This window comes from Fundulus heteroclitus, chromosome 5, assembly GCF_011125445.2.
Source record: "Fundulus heteroclitus isolate FHET01 chromosome 5, MU-UCD_Fhet_4.1, whole genome shotgun sequence".
Lineage (NCBI taxonomy): Eukaryota > Metazoa > Chordata > Actinopteri > Cyprinodontiformes > Fundulidae > Fundulus > Fundulus heteroclitus.
Window position 1 is genome coordinate 247,431 of NC_046365.1, and position 26,454 is coordinate 273,884.

The 26,454-nt window shown below is 46.0% G+C and overlaps 1 protein-coding gene across 4 annotated transcripts in view; it reads left to right on the forward strand.

The window, feature by feature from the left end:
- LOC105922855 (dual specificity testis-specific protein kinase 2-like) overlaps nt 1–23,520 on the forward strand; it is a 73,657-nt gene extending 50,137 nt beyond the window's left edge. For all 4 annotated transcript variants that reach the window (XM_036136696.1, XM_036136694.1, XM_036136693.1 and 1 more), the window contains 6 exons: nt 13,525–13,607; nt 14,938–15,028; nt 15,627–15,710; nt 17,010–17,096; nt 17,210–17,297; nt 21,088–23,520. In XM_036136696.1, the coding sequence (XP_035992589.1) occupies nt 13,525–13,607; nt 14,938–15,028; nt 15,627–15,710; nt 17,010–17,096; nt 17,210–17,297; nt 21,088–22,286 (1,632 nt within the window). In that variant the 3' untranslated portion in view covers nt 22,287–23,520. The remainder of the gene's footprint in view (nt 1–13,524; nt 13,608–14,937; nt 15,029–15,626; nt 15,711–17,009; nt 17,097–17,209; nt 17,298–21,087) is intronic.
- The last annotated feature ends 2,934 nt before the right edge of the window (nt 23,521–26,454 follow it).

The following is a 26,454-nucleotide window of genomic DNA, read 5'->3' on the forward strand; positions in this document are numbered from 1 at the left end:
GACCGGGCTGGCCCAAACGTACTATGCGGGTTTGCTGGGAACGTCTGGCGGAGTCCCCTGAGAGGCGGAGCTTTAACTCCCATCTCCGGGAGAACTTTAAACACGTCCCGAGGGAGGCGGGGGACATTGAGTCTGAATGGACCATGTTCCGCGCCTCTATTGTTGAGGCGGCTAGTCGGAGCTGTGGCCGCAAGGTTGTCGGTGCATGCCGCGGCGGCAACCCTCGAACCCGCTGGTGGACACCAGCGGTGAGGGAAGCCGTCAAGCTGAAGAAGGAGTCCTATTGGGCTTTTTTGGCCTGTGGGACTCCGGAAGCAGCTGATGTGTACCGGCAGTCGAAGCGGCAGGCGGCTCGGCAGGTCGCCGAGGCAAAAACTCGGGCGTGGGAAGAGTTCGGAGAGGCCATGGAGAAAGACTTCCGTACGGCTTCGAAGCGATTCTGGTCCACTATCCGGCGTCTCAGGAGGGGGAAGCAGTGCAGTACCAACACTGTTTACAGTGGGGGTGGTGTGCTGCCGACCTCGACTCGGGACGTTGTGTTTCGGTGGGCGGAATACTTCGAAGACCTCCTTAATCCCACCAACACGTCTTCCATTGCGGAAGCAGAGCCTGAGGACTCTGGGTCAGGTTCTCCCATCTCTGGTGCTGAGGTTGCCGAGGTTGTTAAAAAGCTCCTCAGTGGCAAGGCCCCGGGGGTGGATGAGATTCGCCCGGAGTACCTTAAGGTTCTGGATGTTGTGGGGCTGTGTTGGTTAACGCGGCTCTGCAACATTGCGTGGACATCGGGGGCAGTTCCCCTGGATTGGCAGACTGGGGTGGTGGTCCCCCTATTTAAAAAGGGGGACCGGAGGGTGTGTTCCAACTACAGGGGAATCACACTCTTAAGCCTCCCTGGTAAGGTCTATTCAGGGGTTCTGGAAAGGAGGGTCCGTCGGATAGTCGAATCTCGGATTCAGGAAGAGCAGTGTGGTTTTCGTCCTGGCCGTGGAACACTGGACCAGATCTATACCCTCAGCAGGATTCTGGAGGGGGCATGGGAGTTTGCCCAACCAGTCTACATGTGCTTTGTGGATCTGGAGAAGGCATTCGACCGTGTCCCCCGAGGGATCCTGTGGGGGTTACTCCGGGAGTATGGAGTACCGAACCCTTTAATAAGGGCTGTCAGGTCTCTGTACGACCGGTGTCAGAGTCTGGTTCGCATTGCCGGCAGTAAGTCGGACTCGTTTCCGGTGAGAGTTGGACTCCGCCAAGGCTGCCCTTTGTCACCGATTCTGTTCATAACTTTTATGGACAGAATTTCTAGGCGCAGCCAAGGTGTTGAGGGGATCCGTTTCGGTGTCTCTGCTATTCGCGGATGACGTGGTCCTATTGGCTTCATCAGGGCATGATCTACAGCTCTCACTGGAGCGGTTCGCAGCCGAGTGCGAAGCGGCCGGGATGAAAATCAGTGCCTCCAAATCCGAGACCATGGTCTTGAACCGGAAAAGGGTAGAGTGCCTTCTCCGGGTTGGGGAGGATGTGCTGCCCCTAGTGGAGGAGTTCAAGTATCTTGGGGTCTTGTTCACGAATGAGGGGAGGATGGAGCGGGAGATCGACAGGCGGATTGGTGCAGCGTCTGCTGTGAAGCGGGCGCTGTACCGGTCCGTTGTGGTGAAGAGAGAGCTGAGCCAAAAGGCGAAGCTCTCGATTTACCGGTCGATCTACGTTCCTACCCTCATCTATGGTCACGAGCTTTGGGTCGTGACCGAAAGAACGAGATCCCGGATACAAGCGGCTGAAATTAGTTTTCTCCGTATTGTGTCTGGGCTCTCCCTTAGAGATAGGGTGAGGACCTCAGTCATCCGGGGAGGACTCAGAGTAGAGCCGCTGCTCCTCCACGTCGAGAGGAGCCAGTTGAGGTGGCTCGGGCATCTGGTCAGGATGCCTCCTGGACGCCTCCCTGGTGAGGTGTTCCGGGCACGTCCCACCGGGAGGAGGCCCAGGGGAAGACCCAGGACACGCTGGAGGGACTATGTCTCCCGGCTGGCCTGGGAACGCCTTGGGGTTCCTCCTGAGGAGCTGGCCCAAGTGGCCGGGGAGAGGGACGTCTGGGCCTCCCTACTGAAGCTGCTGCCCCCGCGACCCGACCCCGGATAAGCGGAAGAAGACGGACGGACGGACGGAGACGAACGGAAACAATGCTCAGCCTGGCGGAAAGTTGAGTAAAGCCTAGCATCCAGCCAGACTTATAAAACGGTAGGGGAAACTCAGCTTGTGTCAGGTAGGCACATGCTCAAAGATAACGTGAGAGCCAGAGAATCGCTAGTTTGAAAATAATTTAAATTGGTGTCAAAGCCAAACACGACCACTGCAGGGTGGGAGTTTTTTGGATTTAAACCAAACAACATCACCTTCTAATTTGTCTGAGCTGGTAGGTCGAGTGGATATGCTTTTGTTATTATGTATTGTGCAATTATACACTCTTTAAAGTTATTTAATGTTTCATAAATAACTCTCTGTCTGTTAAGTATTGTGTGGTGATAATCAGATTTTAAGCTGATATCAGGACAAGGGTTGAAAGGGATGAATTCGAGAACTAGCGATCCTTTAACAGCAAACTGCACACACATAGAATAAAGGAGTGACAACTTCTCTTCAAGTTCAAGAATTTAATAACAGAAATAAAATGAACATCCAGAGAACATCACTATATAATGCTGTTTATCTGAATTAACACTATATTTCGAATAACAAATCCTCTCTACTAGGCTAGTGAAACTGTTGTGGATGTCCTCCAAACGACGTAATGATTTGTGCTAAGTCTTTCAAAAAAGTTCTTGATAAGGCAGTTGAAAAATCTCCAACAGTGGTCCAAAAATAAGCAGAGGCAGCTGGGTCTCGGTCCAGTATGGTTTATTGCAGTAATACAAGTCAACCACACATGAGATGTTCACCGGTCAACATCTACCAAAGCAAAGAAAGTGGTCTGCTTATATACATTCCCTGGGTCTTGGGGCTCCTCCCCGAGCCCCTCCTATTTATTACGTATTTTCAGGTACTTTTCCACGGATATCTTTATCTTATTATATACCGGTGGAAATTTCCCGAGGGTGCATATTTTTAAAAACATGGTTACAAATTACTGCTCATTCCAAATATGGTCACACATCACTACCCATTTCAGACATGGTTACACATCATTATCTTTTCCAAACATGGACCATACGCTTTCTGTTTATATTGCAGCCTTTTGTACCATACATGTTCCGTTTACATTGCACATGGCTTGCTCTTTGGTCCAGATGTCTTGCCTTCGTTTGTTTGATGTCCTCTATCTCTTATCTTTACCTCTGGAGTGACACACACACACATTCTTTCTTAGGTATAGTGACAGCTCATCCTTTGACCATTGTGACAAGACAATATTCATTGTGAGATATATAAGCACACCCTTTAATCATTGTGATAAGAATATATTCATTGTGAGATATGTAAGTACACCCTTCAATTTATTGTGACAAAAATACATGCATTGTGAGATATTAATCCACTATATTTATTAATCCACTACAAAACTTAACTAAACTACTAAGTGAAATTAAGATAAAAAGAAGCCAGGCTAAGGAACTATTTACATGCAAAAACAAAACAAAAGTGGTTGATCATATTCATAATAATTCAATGAATCCTTGTTCACTGCAGATCTGACTTAAAGTACATGGAATGGAGTTAAATTAGCTTAACTCGTTTAGAAAAACATTTGGCATGTTTTCAATCCATTCACAATGCGAATCCTGAGTAAATAAAACATTATTTCATGAAATAACATTTTGTTTGAGTTAAAGAACCAAAGTTAATCTTAAAGAATGTGAATTGAGGTTAAATTAGCTTAACTAATTCAGAACAATATTTGGTATGTGTTTCAACCCATTCACAATGCAAATCCCAAGTTACACAAAACATTATTTGAGGAAATAACATTTTTAAAGAATGATTTGTTCAGTAAGATCATTACTTTAGGGACGGCTGATTTTATTAATGCGATTCTACCTCCGGGAACTCGGGGTCGCTGCAGCGATCGGTCTCTAAAATCAGTTATTCCTAAAGTTAACCAAAACGGCTTTAAATCAACATTAATATTCCATATAAATGCGGGAATAAGGCTCATCGCACTATGGAACGATGACGGAGCGAAACAAACAAGCCTTGTGCTTTAAAACGGCTTGTGTTGAATAACTGGAAATTCGAAGTTACCAGAGGTTAATAGCATTTTGGCTAGCAGATTTTCTGCGCTAATTTTAAAAACCTCTGTTTTATTTTTAGCCATAATGAGTGAGCCAGTTAACATAAACATTAATATGCCATCAGTGTATGAAACCCTTGTGGAGATAAGTAGTTATAACCATAAACACATTAAATTCATATCAGCAATGCCATGCAACCGAATGATTGCATGAGGTAATTCCGTTATCCCCTTCGGTTGAAAACACCACATAAACGCATTACACAAACATTTCCCAATGACCGTGTAACCTTTCCCTGCCTCAATACTGCCCGATCTGTTGGCGCCTCGTGTGAGTTCGATTCATTTTGGCCATCCAAGGGACAGAACAGGGAACCGTTGGTCCTTCCAGCAGCGGGCTAGCCTGCGGCTCTGCGGCTATGAGCTAACCAACCGCCTTGTCGGGGCAGCTCCGACGTCCATTTAGTAGTCTGATCTCTCAGCTTGTCTGGTGAGGAAAGGCAACTGATCGTCCGTTTCGTGTCCGCTTTCCTGCAACAGCTGACAAAAAAATAAACAAAGCCATTTCAGCATTCTCTACTTCGCAGCTGGTTGCGCAGAAGTCGGACTGCAACTTAGCTTCGATCTAGCAGTTTCTCCAATGCCAGGGAGGTCCTCCACTCCGCAGAGTGGAGGTAATTTCCCCTTTTTTGCTCCATTGAAGCGGGGGCAGATGAGTTTCACAGAAGGCACGTTCTGTGCAGCTCGGCTGGCTTCCCCAACCACCTCTTCTCCTCCTGAGGTCCCAGGCAGAAAAAGATGGGCAGACTTTGTCTGTGTGGCTCGTAGAGCGTGGCTGGCAGTCCCAGCCCCGCAGCCCTGTTCTCCAGAGCAGATCCAGGGAGAGGGTAAAGGTGAAGAAGAACTGGCTTTGTCCTGGAGTGCTCTGATCTTTTGTCTGTGGGAGAGTGGTTTGGGTTTACAGCAGGCACCCTACCGTGAAGAGAGGCCGTCCCAGCCTAAAACTCTTTCTCACAACCCAATTTTAATCCTTCCCCATGTCACACATTGTTCAAAATTAACACAATTTAGCCATGGTGTGATGGCATAACATATGCAATTATCAAATTAGTTAAAAAATGTCTCCAAATGACAGTAATATGATTTATTGCAATACATTTTTGAAAAATGTATCACTCAGTGAGATGGGACCTGAGTGTCTGATTACAGCAGAATGGTTGACTGTTAAGTCTGTTTTTTTGCAATAAGTCCTATAATAAATTAAAACATGCCTGTAATTATACAAATTTGATTTCATAGGATTAGCTGTATTTCTACGTGAATTCAGCGGGTTTCTTTCTCGGGTTTGATCCATTGTGAGAGAAGAGAGGACAGCCTCTCCTACCTTTCTATTTTCTTTCCGCTCACTTTGAGGCCTCAACATTTCAACCATTGTTTAAGTATGCTGGGTTTCTTTATTGAAGCAGGTTAAAATGAAGCTCCTGGGATGTGGTCGTCTTCCAAAATGATTAGTATTGCGATTGTTGCCATTGTAATTTGCATTCTGCTTGTCTGACCAGCTGGGAAACCGTCCTGTCTCCAGGCAAATGTGACGGAATTTGAGAAATGGCCCATTTCAAATCACTAGGTGTTACCAGTTTCTCCATCTCACGTTAGGGGGTGCCGTTTGGCCACACCCATTTTGAATTCCATTAAAATACAAACATTTCACTAGGGGGACAATTTTGGATCAAGTTTGGTGAGCTTTTGAAAATGTAATGCTATAACTTCTTATTATTATTCTTTTCCACAATGAATTGGAGGCGTTAACAATAGGCCTTCGTGTCACTTAGCTGCTCGGGCCAAGTAATAATAAAAAAAATACTAGAGAAGAATTCCTACAACAACAATAGGCCTTTGCAGCGCTTTGCTGCTCTTGCCTTGTAAACAATCCAACTTAAGTCTGAATTGTCAGATACAACCTGCCACAGAGATAATGTCAACCACTAAGTCAAATAGACTGGCTTTATTAAATATTAGATATGTATCAAGAAATACTTTGTTAATCAATGGCTTCAATATTGACCATAATCTTGATGTTTTTAACAGAATCATGTTTACATGAACTTAATAAAGCACCTATTCTGATAGAGTCAACGCCTCCAAATTACAGTTTTCTTTGTGAGAGCAGAAAGGAAAGGAAAGGTGGAAGAGTGGCAACCTTGTTTAATGGTTTACTAAAGTGAAAAGGTGTTTTGGGGAAAGTTGAACTCTTTTGAATATTTGATCTATTTGTGATTTGTTGCCTTATCTGACCACTTTCTTGTTATGAAAGCCTCATATTGTCAGGATTGTGGAGACGAGGACCTAGGCGGCAACGAGGCAGAGGCAGGCGCATGGGGTTAAACAAAAGATATTTAATGAAAGCTAAACTTACAAGACCTCTGTCAGCAACAGCACGGGGAAAACTCAGGAGGACGCAGAGGGTGATCACAGAATGACCCGACGATTGGGAAACAAACAGAGGCAACTTATATACGTGCACACACAACGGGGATAATTAAACACAGGTGAGTCCAATCAACAGAAACACAACACAGGATCCTGACATTACCCCCCCCTTAAGGGCGGATCCCAGACGCCCACTAGTGTCCAATCAGAAAGGGAAAACAACCCGGCCAGGGCAGGTGGAGGGGGTCTAGGACGGCGGGCTAGAGTCCAATAAAGAGTTCAGGTGGCTCAAAACGGTGGCTTGGGAGCAGCAGGGTCCTCGGCGGGCGTCGCGGAGGGCGACCTCGGCGGCGGCGAAGCAGCAGGGTCCTCGGCGGGCGTCGCGGAGGGCGACCTCGGCGGCGGCGAAGCAGCAGGGTCCTCGGCGGGCGTCGCGGAGGGCGACCTCGGCGGCGGCGAAGCAGCAGGGTCCTCGGCGGGCGTCGCGGAGGGCGACCTCGGCGGCGGCGAAGCAGCAGGGTCCTCGGCGGGCGTCGCGGAGGGCGACCTCGGCGGCGGCGAAGCAGCAGGGTCCTCGGCGGGCGTCGCGGAGGGCGACCTCGGCGGCGGCGAAGCAGCAGGGTCCTCGGCGGGCGTCGCGGAGGGCGACCTCGGCGGCGGCGAAGCAGCAGGGTCCTCGGCGGGCGTCGCGGAGGGCGACCTCGGCGGCGGCGAAGCAGCAGGGTCCTCGGCGGGCGTCGCGGAGGGCGACCTCGGCGGCGGCGAAGCAGCAGGGTCCTCGGCGGGCGTCGCGGAGGGCGACCTCGGCGGCGGCGAAGCAGCAGGGTCCTCGGCGGGCGTCGCGGAGGGCGACCTCGGCGGCGGCGAAGCAGCAGGGTCCTCGGCGGGCGTCGGAGGGCGACCTCGGCGGCGGCGAAGCAGCAGGGTCCTCGGCGGGCATCGCGGAGGGCGACCTCGGCGGCGGCGAAGCAGCAGGGTCCTCGGCGGGCGTCGCGGAGGGCGACCTCGGCGGCGGCGAAGCAGCAGGGTCCTCGGCGGGCGTCGCGGAGGGCGACCTCGGCGGCGGCAAAGCAGGGTCTCAGGCGGTTGGTGACGGAGCTTCATCCCGGTCTGCCAGACGTGGAGTTCCAGAGCAGGACCCTCGCCGGACTGGGGAGCGATGACTGGAGGCGGGTCCCCCTGGACCGCCTCGCCGGACTGGGGAGCGATGACTGGAGGCGGGTCCCCCTGGACCGCCTCGCCGGACTGGGGAGCGATGACTGGAGGCGGGTCCCCCTGGACCGCCTCGCCGGACTCGGGAGCGATGACTGGAGGCGGGTCCCCCTGGACCGCCTCGCCGGACTCGGGAGCGATGACTGGAGGCGGGTCCCCCTGGACCGCCTCGCAGAACTCGGGAGCGACGTGGAAGGGAGGCGGGTTCCCCTGGACCGCCTCGCAGAACTCGGGAGCGACGTGGAAGGGAGGCGGGTCCCCCTGGACCGCCTCGCAGAACTCGGGAGCGACGTGGAAGGGAGGCGGGTCCCCCTGGACCGCCTCGCAGAACTCGGGAGCGACGTGGAAGGGAGGCGGGTCCCCCTGGACCGCCTCGCAGAACTCGGGAGCGACGTGGAAGGGAGGCGGGTCCCCCTGGACCGCCTCGCAGAACTGGGGAGCGACGTGGAAGGGAGGCGGGTCCCCCTGGACCGCCTCGCAGAACTGGGGAGCGACGTGGAAGGGAGGCGGGTCCCCCTGGACCGCCTCGCAGAACTCGGGAGCGACGTGGAAGGGAGGCGGGTCCCCCTGGAACCCCTCCTGGGACTTGAGAGCGTCGGCGGCCTCTGACTGTGGCGGGACGTCAGCGAAGGCCGGCGGCGGCGGGACGTCAGCGAAGGCCGGCGGCGGCGGGACGTCAGCGAAGGCCGGCGGCGGCGGGACGTCAGCGAAGGCCGGCGGCGGCGGGACGTCAGCGAAGGCTGCGGCGGGACGTGCACACCCTTGCAGGCTTTGGCCGTGGCGGGTGGAGCAGGACCTTGGATGGCTGGCGGGACGGAGCTTTCTTCGGCCGGCTGTACAGGTACGTGCACACCCACGCAGGCTTGGGCCGTGGCGTGTGCAGGGGGATCTTCAGCGTCAGCCAGTGGGTTTGCGCTTACTTTGGCGGCCGGCGGGACTGGGCTGTCTTCTGCGGAGAACTTGGAGACGAACACGTCTGGCTGGGCCTCGAGGGAGGTTCTGTGCCGGCGAGCCCGGCATCTGCGCCGGGGGAAACCAGACTGCGATGCGGAGACCGCTGCTGGTGGTGAGGCAGCGGTGGAGACAGCAGCAGAGGCGAAGGTCGATGAAGGTAAATGCGCACCCACGCAGGCTTTGGCCGTGGCGTGCGCCGCAGGAACGGTCCAGCTGGGGAACAGATCATCTCTGTCTCCATAGAAGAAGTCCCACAGACTGGATTCCTCCACGTGAGGCGCTCTAGGACAGCGTGGAACTAAAGGAGGCTGGTCATCCCAATTATCCATTTCAGAGTGGCTGGACTGGGGCTGTTGCAGGGGCCTGGGCACCATCCTGAAATTTCCTTTATACGCCCCTGCTTTCCCCGCAGACCGGCCGATGAGAGGCTGCTGTTTGCCGGGCGGAGGAGGTGCGGTCGGACTCCTCGGAGCCGGGGTGAAGGTTGTTGGGCGGCAGTGAAGGGAAGCAAAAAGATGAGTCGGCGACGGTGGCTGACCCTCGCGGGAGGAATGCGGGGCGTCAGCCTGACACGACGCGGGGTTTCCTCTTCTTCGCCGTCCTTCATGCCTGCCCCGCGCCGGTGGCTGACCCCCGCGGGAAGTTTGCGAGGCTTTAGTCCAGCGCGGCGCGGAGACCTTCTCCTTCTGTCTCCAGAGCTGATTAAACAGCCCGATTATTTCCAGCCCCGTTGCCTGGCCCTCTCTTGGTCGGGTCATTACTGTCAGGATTGTGGAGACGAGGACCTAGGCGGCAACGAGGCAGAGGCAGGCGCATGGGGTTAAACAAAAGATATTTAATGAAGGCTAAACTTACAAGACCTCTGTCAGCAACAGCACGGGGAAAACTCAGGAGGACGCAGAGGGTGATCACAGAATGACCCGACGATTGGGAAACAAACAGAGGCAACTTATATACGTGCACACACAACGGGGATAATTAAACACAGGTGAGTCCAATCAACAGAAACACAACACAGGATCCTGACACATATCCAGTGAATCAGCCAGTCTCTTTGGCCAAATCAGCCAAAGAGACATCATAAGAAATCACATCTTTAAGGACGATGCCACTGAAACCTTTTACCAAACTTACTCTTCTACTTCCATTTTGTCCTGCAACTTAGTAGATGAACTAGTCGATAACGATCAGTCTAAAGTTTCAGACATCATTGACTTTATTGCTCCAATTAAAGTGAAGGTTGTTTCTGGGAAGAAGAAATCTTTGTGAATTGCTCCAGCAGTTAGAAGTGAAAAAATGGAGCGTCAAAAAGCTGAATGCAGGTGGAGAAGGAAAGTCTAGGCTCGAGGTTCACTAAGATATCTATAAAGAAAGACTTTGCAGATATAACTTCCAGTGAAAAATGCGAGGGAATCTTTCTTCTCTGAGATCGTCAGCAAAAACATCAATAATGCTCGCACTTTATTTGCGACGGTCGACAGGTTACAGAATGCTGAATAATTTCTGTACAACATGGGGTCTGTTATCCAGTTAACAGTGCCTCCATTTTTAGAATTAAACACTAAATTGCATCTTGAGACTGGTAAACGGATCACCGTCAGAACAATCATGAATGTTTGAATTCATGAATTGTTGGCAAGGGAGCTTCCACACACACTAAACTGTCCTTAGTGACAGATTTGGCTGTGAAATTAGTAAACTGAAACCACACACTGTCTTTTATTCATCTTGAACAAATTTGGATTTCTAAGTCAGGATCCTTCCAGCTAGGGATGCACAGATGCCGATACTGGTATCGGCATCTGGCCCGATACCACGTGTTTGTACTTGTATCCGTAAATGTGTTCCGGTACTACAGGACCGAATACTAGCATACATTTCTCTTTAACAGAAAGCAGCATTAGTTTGCGATCAGATACTAGAAGAAGAAGAAAAAGCAGCGAAGAAGAAGATAAAGCAGTGAAGAAGAACACAGTGTGACGTCAAGAACACGCCAGTCAGACTATAGCGCAGGAGCAAACACAAAAAGGGAGTTAGCCATGTCCGCTATTTGGAAATATTTTCAAGTTAACGAGGACGACAAAAGTAAGGCTGTTTGCAAAATATGTAAATCAAAATTATCAAGGGGAGGAACAAACCCTAACAGTTACAACACAAGTAACCTGATAAAACATCTTAAAACGCAACACGACGCAGAACACAAGGAGTTCTCTAATGGCGGTGGGAAACTGCAACAACAAACTGCCGCAAACGCTGAAGAAGCAGGAGAAGATGTCCAGAGACAATCCACACGCAATGAAGATAACAGAAGCCCTTACCCAATACATTGCCCTCGATGATCAGCCATTATCCGTCGTTGAAAATATTGGATTCCGACGTCTTCTGAGTGTGCTGGAGCCGAGGTACGAAATTCCTAGTCGGCAATACATCACTGACCGGGAGCTGCCGAAACTATACGACTTTGTGAAGAGACACATCCAAAGCCTTTTGCAAGACGTTTCAGCGATTTAGCTTGACAACTGATATCTGGACGAGCAGCGTTAGCCAGGTGTCACTCATTAGCCTAACGGCGCAATGGGTTGACAAAGATTTTACCCTGCAGTCTTGCATGCAAAACATTTTCGGGGATCACACACTAGCCAAGCCATCGCGGATGTGTTTAATGAGATGCTCCGGAAGTGGGGCGTTTCCAAAAGTTTGATTCATGTTGTGCTACGTGATAATGCTAAAAACATGATAAAAGCCATGACGGATGCCGGACTTCAGAGCCTTCCATGTTTCGCGCACACACTCCAGCTGGTGGTTAACGAGGGGCTTCTGGTCCAGAGGAGTGTAACTGATGCTGTCGCTATTGGTCGGAAAATCGTAAGACATTTAAAACACTCCACGTTAGCTTACTCCCGGCTGGAAGATATTCAGCTGCAGCTCAACCAACCAACAAAAAGATTGCAACAGGATGTACAGACCTGCTGGAACAGCACATTTTACATGTTACAGTCTCTCATTGAGCAGAAGCGCGCTCTTGGAATATATGGTTCTGAACACGAGCTTCCAGAAAATCTCGCCGCTCACCAGTGGGCGCTTTTGGAAAAAACTGTTGCTGTTCTGGCTCCGTTTGAAGAGTTTACAAGAAAAGTAAGCTGCTCTGATGCATTGGCATCAGATGTGATCCCTGCTGTGACTGTGCTTCTGAGAATCCTGAACAGAGAAACTGAAGAAGATCAGGTTATCAAAACAATGAAGTCGACCTTAGCTGCAGCTGTGAAGAGGCGCTTCACTGACATGGAGAAGATCCCCCTCTACTGCATTGCAACTCTACTGGATCCAAAGTAAAAGTCTGCCCATTTCTGTTTCGCATATTAGAAAATGATCAAAACTGAACCAATTAAGCTAAAACGTTTTGCAAACTGTAATTAAACATTTATTTAGAATAATGCAATTACACTTATGGCATTTAACATACTACACGGTAAGCTTATCTTTAGTTACATGATATGATTTACTAATTTTCACCTACAATTTAAAGACTAGCCTATCCATAAAAAGCAAATGTATTTTTTTTTACTGTTGTAGGTACAAAGATCGTTTTTTCTCAAACGTCAACATTGCCATGCAGGCCAAACAAATGCTGAAGGTGGAGTTGCAGAGTGTGAATACAGGAGAGCCCAAGGAGAATCTTGAAGAGCCACCTGCCAAAAGGCTTCGTATGACACAAGCTAGCAGCAGTCTGGACAGAGTGTTTGAGGAGATAACCGAAGAACAAAAGTCATCTTCACAAAGCCATGCCACCCCAGTGGGTGCTGCCATTCAGTTAGAGACCTACCTTGGAGAGACTACAATTGCTCGAGAAGAAAACCCACTTCAGTTCTGGGGTGTTAATAAAATGCGGTTTCCTGCTTTGGCTAAAATATCCCAGAGGTACCTATCAGCTCCATGTACCAGTGTGGAAAGTGAGAGACCTTTTAGCTCAGTTTCACAAATCATAAATGAAGACCGAAACAGATTAAGTGCAGCAAATGCAGAGATGTTGCTTTTCCTCAAGAAAAACTTGCCCATCACTTTCTTAAAATAGGTTCCGACCTAAAAGACAAGCTTTACAACAAGCATTATGTAATTTATCAGTTGCTCATTCACAGTTTCTTTTCATAGTTATATGTTCAATTTGCATATAGGTTAAAAACTGTGACAAGGCTGTTAAACTATTCAGTAAATGTTAAAATCTATGTTAAACTAACAGTGTTGGTTAGACTAAAAGTGGTGTTCTATGTCCTAAAATATAATAAGAGGACAGATCTATACAATTAAAATAAACCAAGTATATTTCTGTTTGAGCCAAATGAAAATAAAAAAATTTCAAATTAATTCTGAGGAGTTAATGGCATTTATTAGTACTCGGTATCGGTACTTGGTATCGGCAAGTACTGAAGTTGAAGTACTTTTAATCGTACTTGGTTTGAAGAAATCTGGTATCGGCACATCCCTACTTCCAGCAGGAATCTTTTGGTTTTGTTCTGGCTGTGGTTCTGGTCAACATGAAAGAACTCAAAATACACAAAAGTTGGAAAAATAACAACTAGAAAAAGTAATATGAGAATCCCCGTGAGATGGACCCAAAAATGTGACTAAGATGCTGCCCCTGACACACACACTTGTAACAGCAGCTGTTTTTACCTAAAGTCACTGTGGATTTAATTGTCTGTTTGTAGAACTGTCTGGTTCGGTGTGAAAATGGCATGTTTACCGCTGTGGTTGGAGACTTTGGCCTGGCAGAGAAAATCCCTGATTACAGGTATGAAATAATATCCTCTTATAGTGTTTTGCTTTTTATTTTAATAGTATTTTATTTCACTAGTACTTTCATTTCATTTTTCACATTACAATTACTGTATTTATCGGACCATAAAGCGCACAGTGAATAAACATGTCTTTGTGCGTCTTTTTCCACACATAAGGCACACTAAATATTCTTCCCAAGTGTGTAATATCACTCCGCCCCTTCACGTACACACCTCTCCTGAGAGAGCGAGAGCTATCCGTCTCTGTCGGGGGACAAAGTAGTTTAACTACACTGCACTGTTTCTAAAATATAGCCAAAATAAACGTAACTTTTATATTGAATTAACTTGCTAGGTTTATTGTTACTAGGGCGTACTCTGGGCTTGGGCTGCCTAAAAGCTCCCACATATTTGGGTATGCTGTGCGCATACTGTGAGCTTGACGGACTCCGCGCTGACTCTCTGCGGATGTTTTGCCCTTCATAGTTGAGTGTACTGTTGCCTAAATTTCTTGAGGTAAATTCCTGAGATTCCCACTTTCTGCCAGTGGGACAAAGCTGCGAAACGGATGGTAAAATGTGTGATTAGCTATCTGAGCACCCAGAGCCATTTCTTTTCCAACAAGCTCCCACCACACACCTGTCAGTGACAACAGAGACTGTGATGCCACGCGGCCTTGCGACCGCCTGCTTGTAGCAACTCGGTGTATCAAGACACATAAAACCGTTTGATGCAAAGACTTCTTGCCTCTGAGAAGTTTATAGTGTGACATGTACTTGTATGCGTGGAGTCCGTGCAGAGTCTGCCTTCAGTCTGCCTTGACTCGGCCTTGAGTGGGTGCGGACCTCCGCGGAGTGAACTACAACTGAGTATGTGGGGGCCTTTACATGAATGCACTTCTAGCATTCAGGCAGACTGTATCAGTCTTGTAGACTGCTCAGGGGTCCAATCCGGTAGTGACACAGTGCACCGTAATGCTCCGAATATTCATTGAGCCGAGTGGCATCGTAAAAATGAGTACATAATTGTGAAAATGATACATGGTTCAAGCTCTCTTGAACTAATACCAATCAATTCAGATTAACCAGGGGCCTTCAGAGATCATCTTGTAAGTGGATAGAATCAAAAGTCTTTACTGCCATTATGCATTACCATAATAAGATTTTGGTGAGACATCGGCTCAAAATGCACATAGATCACCCATAACACGCAGACACAGCAACACATAATGTCTTCACTTTTTTTTGCTTTCATCAGCAATACTTCCTGGAAAGCTTAAAGTGTGCCAATAGTATTTAGCATTCGATAAATGTTTGAGTCCATAATGACTTGTTTGATTTGCAGTGATGGTGGGGAGAAGCATCCCCTGGCCATTGTGGGCTCTCCATATTGGATGGCCCCTGAAGTTCTGCGAGGAGAGCTTTATGATGAGAAGGTAAGGAGCAGATCATGTAAATGATGTGCTGAAGCACAACAGCGCTCTGGGGTCACTAAGGTACGGTTAGTTTTTTTGTTTTTTGTTTATCACTTCACATCAAGCTCACCCCACTAGGCGGAAGTAACTCTGTTGTTTCTTTTCCTCCCAACATTAGCACCAATAACTTTGTAAAAATAGTGCTTTTGAAAGTGTTCTGTACATTTCACCCTTACAGTTTCACACAAGTTTATAATAAAATAAACAAGCAAACTCAGATTTGGTCCCCCGCCCTGTGACTCTTTAGCAGCAGCATGTTAGTGAAGTTCATCTTGAAAAGAATTCATAAAAGGCACAGGATGGTATTTATTTGTTTAACTTTTTTGTTTCAGAGTCTGTAGTACTGATTGAGCAAGTTCAAAATTTCTTCCCAGTATTTTGTTGATGAACCACATACATTTTCAAAACTAAAATATGGAATCACTTTTTTGGGGGATTCCTCAGCTTCTCCAGAGGTTATGGTCCTGTGTGGGATCTCATGTTAATGCGTCATCACTGAGTCCCCAACGTGAGCTAACACAGGGTTCGGACTGACTTTCTGCTCTCGTCCTCGGGTCAGGTGGATGTATTTGCATATGGCATCATCCTGTGTGAGATCATTGCCCGAATTGAAGCTGATCCAGACTTCCTACCAAGGACAGAGGTAGGTCATTGCTGGTCTTTACTGATCCTGCTGTGGTACTTTGGATCTGCTCTCACATATAATGGCTACTGAGGTTTGGGGGAGGCTGTGCCTCTGTAGGAACAGTAGTCTTTGGACTACCAGAACGTTGTGAGTTTGAGTTCAACTGCCTACCAGTACATTTAAGTGGTTCCTGGAGCAAGAACTCTATAATGGCTACCAGTACTGTGTACCGCTGTCCAAATATGTGAGCACTAGACGTGCTGAAGGGTTAGTATGTGGTTTAAAACTGCTTCGGTTAGTCTTTATTTCTAGAAAAGTTGAGTCCTTTAAAGAAATGCCTTTATACTTTTATTGTCTCCCAATTGGGAAATTCAGACGTGGCAGTGGAAAAAACACATGAGATTAGTAATATGAATAACAAGTTAATTTAAAATTAAGTTCTAAAGTAAAATAGAATCAACCTATCAGAATAAGAAAAAATCTAATATTGTGGAATTATTGCTAATACAGCATATTCAGATAAAATGCAATGCTCAAGTTAAATAGCAGAAAGACAGAAGCTCATGAGTGAAAAAGCTAATAAACACTCCCATGCAAGCTAAAAAGTGCAAATTCACATCAGCATTTGAGAGATAGTATAAATTATTATTGATCAGATCAGAACCTGTGCCACCATTAGCATGCTGTAAACACATACTGAGGTTGTTGTGGGCAGCAGAGACCAGTCTAGCTGCAGCTGAGATGAAGGACCTACAGAAGTGCTTCTTTGAGCATCTAGAGTTCAACTTTGCAGTCCAACTGTTTTTAATGTTTGCTTTTAGTTTCTATTCTCGCATTTATTTGTTTCTACATTTTATTTCTGCTTGCATTTATTCCATTTTTTTCCATGCATTTTAATCATGTAAAGCACTTTGCGTTGTCTCTGTACTGAAATGTGCTATACAAATAAATGTGCCTTGCCTTGCCTCGCCTAGATTGCAGCAGTCTGTAACTGAAATAGCTCTCCAGCTCTGCAACAGCTTAAACCAGCCCTAATTCTGATTAGAGTTTAGTTCATGAGTTCAGAGTGATGTTGGTCACAGGCTTAACTGTTAGTTGAAGTAAGGTTTAAAAAATAGATGTGGGTTTAAAAGCACACACTCCTATGGGCCTTCAGACATGAAATATTGTGCTAAAATGTAACTGCATAGGTTTTAGGTTTTGCTTTCACTTTCACAGTGAATGTGTGGGAATGTCCTTATTAAACAGGCCATCAGCATCCTTCAACTAGTTCCCTTCTGAAGGGCTGTCTCTCTCTCTATGTCTCTGTCTCTGTAGGACTTTGGTCTGGACGTGCATGCGTTTGAGAACATGATTGGGGATTGCCCAGCTGCCTTCTTCAGCCTGGCTGTGACCTGCTGTAATGTAAGGATACCCCCAAATCCCCACCGGCACCCACCACCTCAAGAGGAAGCATTTTCATGTTACTGAGGTCCAATACATAACAGTTGACTTTTTCTTGGCTTCCTGGCTTTCAGATGAGTGCAGAGAGACGTCCCTCATTCTCCGATATTGTCTTTACGTTGGAGGCCATGGGAGAAGACCGACAGATACCCATTACCCTTGGTAAAAAATAATAAAAATAATAAAATAAACAGAAGTGTAAGGGTTCTTACCAGGGATGTAAAGTCACACATTTATTCAGTGCATGATCTTGGGTTCACAGTCTTTTTTTTGTCCATACTTCAGAAATATCATCTATTCATAGTCAAAATGTTGTTATTAAGGACTTTTGTCATGTGATCATGTAAAGACTACGTGTAGGTAGATTATTGTGTTAGTGGGAGGAGAAAAGCAGAGGTACTTTTTGGATGGTAAATCTCTGATTACAAGAGCATTTGAAATAGGTTGAAAATCTTTATTTTTCTCATCAAAACATATTCTGTCAGATTTTAACCAAAATAATACATTTTGGTTGTTTTGATAAACATCTTTTCTTCTATTGTTATCTTTTTTTTTTTTTTTTGAAGCAACACCTCAAAACATCAGCTAGGAAATCAAAAGTTTGGACATGAATTTGGTCTTCCAAATGGACAATGACCCTAAGCATATTGCTAAATAAGTTACACAGACAAGAGTGGACAAGGAAGAACATGCTTTGGACATCTGTTGATATACAGAAAGCAAAAGAGTAATGTAAAGCAACACATTCAAATAACAGACTTACATCATCAGGGGGTATGGTTATTTTTAGTGGCCAACTGATTTCCACCATGCTACCCATGTCTGTGTATCATTAAAATACAGAAGACGCCTTAAAAAAATCACATTTTATAATAACTGACCACAATGTGAGCGCTAAAAATGCAAATTGTAAGTGGTGTGTGGAGTCCTCATTCTGTCTTAAAACTAGTTTATTCATTTACATCTTTATATCTCAATACCTAAGCCCCCCTCGAATATGAGGGGGGGGGCTTAGGTATGGAGGGCAGGTGTGGGGGAGGTAGAACCTCAGGGTTTTTTTTGGGGGGGGGGCTTTGGTTGGTTAGTCCGTTTGGGTAATGTGGGCCCCATCTCTGGGTGGATGGGCCCATGGGTTGTCTGGTCTAGGACTGGGGTGGGGGGCGAGGACCGGAGCATGGTCCGGGTAGGTCGGGTTCTGGTGGCCGCCCTCCCCCCATCTTGATATTAGGTTCACCTCCCGGGTCCAGGAGCAGGATACCCCTTTGGGGTGCTGGTGTCTGGACCTGGGAATATAGGATGTGTGTGATGAGGATGTGTACTGCTTCCGTTTTTTTTGTGGGAGTGTATGCATGTGGGGGCAACCTGTGAATGTGACTGTGTACGTGGTTTTCTGTTTGTATTTCTGTCAGGTTGGGTTTGAACCGCCCCCTCTCCTGGGACATCTCAGGTCTCCACTAAGTGTGGAGGGCTCGTCCCCATGGCTCCTGGGGGCTTCGGCATTGTGGCTGTTGGGGGGTTTCCTGGGGCCTGTCTCCCCTCTTCCCTCAGGTGGGGGGCAGCTTTCTCTGTGTTGGCCCCTCTTAGGCTACGTTCACGCTGCAGCCTGAAGTGACCCAATTCAGATTTTTTTCCCCCACATGCGACCTGGATCTGATCTTTTCATGACAGTCTGAACAACACAGATCGGATTTTTTCAAATGTGACCAGGTCGCTTGAATATGTGGTCCTGAATCCGATACGTATCTGATCTTTTAAAATGCGACCTGTGTCTGTATGGCCAGGTCGCATTCATCTGACCTACACATCATTGATACTTGACAAACGTCACTAACGGTGGACCTGGCTATGCCAAAGAGGTTGGCTAAAAAAAAAGAAAAAAAAAAAGAGTTTGGCTATTGTGCTGTAACAACACCTGTTGCAAGTCCATACAGCCCCACGGCAACCTCTTTACTTGCTCCTATGGCCGCCGAAGATGTGTTTTTTCATGTAAGAGCGCTAAAGAGAGCCGTTCAGACGCACATACAAGTTGCCTTTGTCATTCGAAAATTATGAATGAAGTCCGTATCATTAAAGCCGCTCACATCACTAAAATTTGGCTCTCTTCCTTTTCGATCTTCTTAAAAAGATTGCGTTGGTAATGTGCTGGCTGCGGTTAGAGAATAACGTAAAGAACGCAAGATTCGCTGCAGCATTATGATCCAAGTTTACTTCCGCAAACAATGAGCACGCTTGCTACGTATGACGTCATCGCGTCCTCTACTGCGCATGCGGGACACTTAGGTGTATGAATGCAGTTCACACAGGAGATCACATACAAGTCGCATATATTTGTAAATGTGAACGGACACGCAAAAAAATCAGATTTCACAAAAAAATCAGAATTGAGCATCAAGGGGGCGCGCATGTGGCGCAGCGGGTAGCGCGACCCATATACAGAGGCCTTAGTCCTCAACGCAGTCGACCAGGGTTTGAATCCGACCTGCGGTCCTTTGCCGAATGTCTCTTCCCCTCTTCTGCCCCCCTTCCTGTCAGCCTACTTTCGGAAAAAGCGAGCCACTAGAGCCGCAAAAAAATCCAAAAAAAAAAAGAGAATTGAGCATCAAGGCCTGCAGTGTGAACGTAGTCTTAGGCACCTTTGCTCTGGGGGTACCTTCGGGCATCTGGGATTTTGGTTCACTTGGCGTCTGCCTCGGTGCTCTGGGGGTTAGGTCTTTGGCTCCTTACAACCACTGTTTAGCATTTTTCTTAGGGATAAACCTTACATACACAAGTACACTCTCGGAACACCTACAGGTGCTTGGATTCAGGTACTTACAGATTCACTTCTATACAGAAAACCACCTGACAGACAGAACACACAAAAAATGCAGACAGCTTTTTAAATAACTCATCTTCTGTTAACTTAAAATTTCCATAAATGTGTGAACAGTTCTATTAGAGCTGTCTTTTTATTCAGTAGAATAGAAACAGCTTTTCTTAGTAAAAAAAAAACAACTAATGAGATGACTTGAAAGTAATTGTGTAAACTGTAGATAGGAGTGTTTGTGATTAAAACTGTGTTCTGTAAAGATATCCATTTTACAGAGAGCAACTAACAGCTGGAGCTTCCTGAATTAAATAATTAAAATGAATGCGTAATCCTTAGCTACAAAGAGCTGCCCTGTCAGCCCTGGACAGAAGTATGATAGATCAGAGTGGTTGTTCTTCTGGAAGGAAACATTATCTGGTGCATTTTTAAAGATAAATTTTAATGAGCACAATCTTGTTTTTTTCAGACTTGAATTAAAGTTAAGGAACTTTCATCTCCAATGGAGGAGATGAGTATTTACACCGTAAACAGTGCACAGTAGTTTTTATTTGTTTTTTGCACATATTGTTTTTTTTTTACATACTGAACTCAGATGTCCTGGACCGCACATGGTAGATTCTAGTCAAACGGTTCCGTCCCTAATCTTTCCAGATTTGGCATCAACAGTGGGAGCAACCACATCAGATTGCAGCTGCGTTTGGAAAGCTGTGACCTTTTCAATAGTTTTTTTAATCAGTTTTTTTTTTTTTGCACTGCAGATATCTGTAAGTCTTCCATTATAAGAGCTACTTTTATGTCATCACCTACCTTGTGCTTGCCCACAATTGTTCTTATGTTGTGATATCACCATAAACCCCAAGGTTTTCCAGAGAATGTCACCTTCACTGCCAACCACCAGCGTAAATACTGCACTGATTCTTAATATGTCTGCTTTTTTATGTGAAGGTGAAACCTTGCTTAGATGGTGAGCAATTTCTAATCAGGGGAGTAGGAAAACCAGCAAAGCAGCTTAACCATTTACTGATTAATATCAGGGAACTGAATAAGACATGGCTCTCCCAAATTTGGGGAAAATAATGGATTGTCTATTTATTTGTCTTAGTTGTATCTTCTGACTTCTGTTTTTCCACTTCTGCTTCTCAGAGCCAGTAATGGAAAATGTCAGCTCGTACCGGCGTCGCAGCTCCCCTTGTCACCCTGGATACCACAGCCAACCAAGGAAGGGCCTGGCGAGGAGCCAGTCAGACATGTTGCCCCCAGCAACCCTGACCCCCCCACTCCTTGGAACACCTGTTCGGGTTAACCCCTTTTCTCTCAGAAGGGACCTAAATGGTGGGCGATGTAAACTCTTGGACACCCCAAGCAAGTCTGTTATCTCCCTGACCTTCACTCTGCCAGCGCTTCGTGATACTTGTGTCTCGCCACATCTCAGAAGTACATCAGGAATACAAGCTCCACTGAGAAGGTGCCAGTCCCTCCCCTGCACGCCAGAAATCAGCCGGACTGCAACATTGCCCTGTAACATTGAACAAGAGCTGGTCAGGAATGGCCAGATGGAAGGGAATAAGGGTGTTGCTACAGAAGTTGAAAGGAAGGTGTGGGTGTCAGAGAGGGTGGAGGAATGGCCGGATGGACATTTGGATAACACTGAAAAACGACTCAAAGAAGAGGCGATGAAAGAGGATTCTGATCTTCCCCTTGAGCTGGAAATGGTGTCTCTGGGGCGGCTGGACGAGGAGGAGGAGGAGGAGAACAATGAGGAGAGTGTCTGTCTGACTGAACCCATGGACTGCACCAAGTCCCCACGACCAGCAAAAAGAATCCAGAACTCTGTACCCTTAAAACCACCGCTCACCTCTTGTTTCTCCTTACGGACCAATGGTTGGCGACGACCAATCTCCAATGGACCACCTTCTTTTCCTGCACTGCCAAAGCTGGACAACAACAATATCTCGGAGTTGGTGATTGGCCAGCAGGTGCAGTTAGTGGGGGGGCACTCTAATGGCTATAGTGAAGGCCAGGTCTCATCCACTGACTTCACTGGTTCATCAGAACGAGATGAGGTCATTTCATGTCCAAGCTGCTGTTTAGTGGGTTTAAGTTTCCCCTCAGTGTGCCTCCGTGGTTCAGCTGTTGTGCCGGTCTCTCGTCGAAGGGCTTCGTTGCCCAGACAGCGGCAGCACCAGAACCTCAACGGTACTATAACAGCGACCAATGCTTCTCCGTCAGCAAATGTCACCACAGCAGCCAAAACACTCCTGTGTCGAACCAATGGACTTCTAGTGACGGATCAGTCTGTACTATGTGAGCCCAGTCGATCCCTGCCAGAGGCACAGTCGTAATGCTCGCCACTCAGACATACACAAGCACTAAACTAAAATCTTACTGTCTGAGAGTTGGAAAGCGGTAAATATAGAGATTGCCATCATGTGGGGATGGAGGATAAAATCCAACAACTCACTTGCAGTACAGAACAAAGTGTTACAACCTTCAGAATCAAAGGTGTCAGGTAACACATCTGGACTGCTCCAGAGAGCAGAATGCTGCAGCGTCCAACTCTCCTCAAATCAAAGCACTATGATTCAACAGCGTGTCTTAATGAGGTCACATTGTAGTTTATTGTAAACTGTTTGCTCTTAGCTAGAACCTTTGTCTCCTTGCTGTTGTTGAGTTCAGGAGATTAGTCGGCATGACTCCACATTTGTCTAACAGAGCTGATTCAGATGAGGACAAATTCAGTGGAATGAACTCAAATGTCTGATGTGAACAGCCACCGCAGGTTACACTTCCTTGCTTTTTCAACGCAACACAGCTGTGTGCTGCGACGGTCAGGCCAAGGGATCTAGGTAAATCTGTACAGAACATATTGCTGTAGAAGTTTATACCTCATTTTGTCTTGTTTTTATAGAGGGAGCTTGCACAAGTAAAGATCCAACATCAACACACCCTCTGCTGGCTCACACTCACATCAGTGTGGTTGCAGATAATGTGTTTTTATCCTGTTTCACTGATTAATTGCAGCTCGTGAACGAATATTTAGACCTAACAAAGTTTATTCTTTTTACATTTTTTCTAATAATAATAATAGTGTGTGTGTGTTTGTGTGTGTGTGTGTGTGTGTGTGTGTGTGTGTGTGTGTGTGTGTGTGTGTGTGTGTGTGTGTGTGTGTGTGTGTGTGTGTGTGTGTGTGTGTGTGTGTGACTGTGCAGGAGAGAAGTAATATAACAGCTTTTAATGTAAACCTCTTTTTTGTACCTGAGTTGGAAGCACTTTGTGAAAAAGCAGCAGCTGTTTTCTGTCCTACTGCCATTTGGTTTGTATCATCTGTGTTTGACTTAGTGATAACGTCTGGATCAACACACCTTTTGTCCTTTGTAACAGTTGCTTATAAAGCAGCTCAGAGAATTTGTTGTACACCTCACACACTGTGTGCATGTGCTAACTGTAAAGTGGAGTGATTGATACCTGCAGATAATTTATTTTCTTATTTCCTGACTTTGTTTTCCTTTTGCTTTTCTGTTAGAGTGTTTTAGATTGGTGTGCAGTCATCAGATAATAAACTAATATGGCTAAAAAGGTTTGTTTGTTTTCCGTACCACCAAATATGGGACTCCGGCTGCTACTGAGGAGACCTAGGGCCCGTTCTTCGTACGTCGCTAACTCAGGGGTATGGATTTGATTGTTGACGATTTGGCCTGATCTTGGATTGTTTGGTTCTTCGAAAGACATCCTGGACTTGTTGTCATAGCAACATGTGCGCAAACTTAAGCCTGCTCCAGAGCAGGCTTATTTCATGGAAACAGGATTAGATCGCAGTTTAATAAGCAGTGATAGGGAAGTCCGTTGTAGCCATGTCCATTTTTACGACAGCAACCTGTTGCGGAAGGTGCAAGAATAATTTGCAGAGCTTTTCAAATTAATTGTGTATTGCGCAATAGAGAGGATCCTTTTGCACTAAAGTAAACTGTGTAATTGTAGAGAGATTTTTCTTTGTGGCTGTTATAAACAGAAAAACACATCATTTAACAGTTTTTTAAAAAGAGGAAAAAGTGGTGTTAGAGCCATAAATAGAAAATATTTAAGTTATTTGTGTGATGGTTTGCTTTTTATTTTTATCATATTCAGTAAGAAGATTTGTTCAGGCAATTTTATTGTGAAGTTTAGTTTTATTTTGAAAGGCTTGCTTCCTATCGAGCTCTATATAACGGATTATCTAGACACGGAGCAACACATTCTTTTGTGTAAGCTGTGTATGACTTGGAAAAGGAAAAACGGATAGTTGTAAAACGGATGTATCGTCATTTTCGTATTTGCATTATTTCTTCATTTTTTATAAATAAAGATTTTCTTTTTTTAATTCACGGTTTGCATGCATCCTCTACTTCCAGTGTCTAAGGAATGACACCGATATTGAATCTGTTGCCATAACAAGTGGCTTTTTAAAATACAGTATAATAATTAAAGGCTACCATTTTGTAGAATATTCTTGTACTTCACTTTTTTCCCCATGTTCTAGTCCCGTGGAGGCTCTGACATAAAAGAACAAAGTAAATATGAAATTATTAAAATGCACAAATACATACTGTATAAAGTAATAGAAACATCTAGTATTTACGCATTCATTTGTCTGCTACTTTTTGCCAGATTTAATTAATGACTCAAATTTGGCAAAACCTTCCATTAAAAGCTCGTGTTCTGCTTGGGATAAAAACTGTGGGTGTTCTTTGGCCATGCTGAACAGCCAATAGCAGCATTGCTGATCATTGTTTCTACTATCGATACATTTCCCCTTTTAAACAAATGCATGAACGCGCCGTTATCTCAAATAACTCAACCCAGCCATACTAATCATAAAAAACAGGGTGTGTTCGAAGAACCCAGTTAGCCGGATCATGATTAGCCGGATGAAATCATCTAGGATTTGATCTCGTATGTTTTAAGCAACGTACGAAGAATGGGCCCCTGCTCTAAATGAGGGAATAGACATGTCAAATGCAACAGGTAGAGGCTACTCAGTGCAACTGGCAATCAATAAATGTAGTCAAACAATACACGAGTGATTATTGTCTTTGCGATGCATGGCAATCTCTTCACCCTAACGGGAAGGAATACACTTTATTTTCAAATGTCCATCATTCCTACTCTCGTTTGGACTATTTCTTAATCAGTGGCTCGCTGCTGTCTGACATTTCAGATGCTGTAATACATCCTATTGTTAAGGATAATGCTTCTCTTTCTTCAACCCTAATAAATAAAGAAAAGGCTGGAGGTTTAATACATCATTGCTTAAAGATGAAGAATTTATCAAATATTTTAAAGAAGAGTGAGCTTCACACTTGGAGTACAATGATCTACCAGGGACATCAGGATCTACTCTCTCAGAGGCAGGGAAAGCAGTGATAGGTAAAATAATTTAATTCCCGTCTCAAAAAGAAGACAAAAAGATTCAGAAAAATGGAAGAAAAAATTAGGTTACTAGAAGCCTCCCAGAAAGAGGTAAAGCTGTGTAAAATGCATAAAGTAAAATTAGAATTAAACAAATATATTAAGCAAAATACATTTTTAATACAAAGCCATCGAAAAGAAATCTTTGAACATGGCAATCAATAAATGTAGTCAAACAATACACGAGTGATTATTGTCTTTGCGATGCATGGCAAAGACATGCATTAAGTTGAATCTTGCAGTTACAGATTCAACTGGGAATACATTATATGATCCTGAAAGTATAAACACCACCTTCCTGTCAGGATTTGTTTATGGATGAACCCAGAACCACAACACACGGGACTAAAATTAAAAGTCTTTATTGAGAGGTTAAATGGATGGTGTAACCGGAGAGGCAGAACTGAACAGGAGTAGGGGTGTAGATGATGGCAGGAGCTGACGGCCCAGAGAGAGAATTCCTGGAGCCAGAGACAGGCAGCAAAGTCCACAGCTCAGCAGAGAGCTCAGTAGCAGCCCTTCAGCACGGCAGAGAGCTCAGTAGCAGCCCTTCAGCACAGCAGAGAGCTAACCAGAGTTCAGCAGCAGGTCCTTCAGCTCAGCAGAGAGCTAACCAGAGCTCAGGAACAGGTTCTAGCTGAGTCCACCAAATGACAGGGAACGAGCCAGAGCACAGTAACAGGTTCTTCGGCACATCAGGGGAAACTAGGGCACAGCAGTAGAATCCACAGTAGACCGAGAGCAAACCTTGAGGAGAAGCAAATGTGGCAGGGTTCCGTGTAGTGATGGGTATGGCAACACCGATGCGTCGGCGCATGTGTCGAGCTCATAGAGCAAAACTCGTGTCGATCGCATCGACACGGGAAAGTCACGTGACCGATACAGGAACTGTTTCGAACTGACTGACGCGGCAAACTGTTTCTGTTCCCTCTAAGCTGCACGCGTGTGCATTCGCGCACAGCAAAGCTATGCTGCGCAGTAAATGAAATCCAAGCCGAACTGTAAACAAAATAACGGTTAATAATGGTTAATTTTTAACCATTTTGCAACTCTGGTGTGATGGTG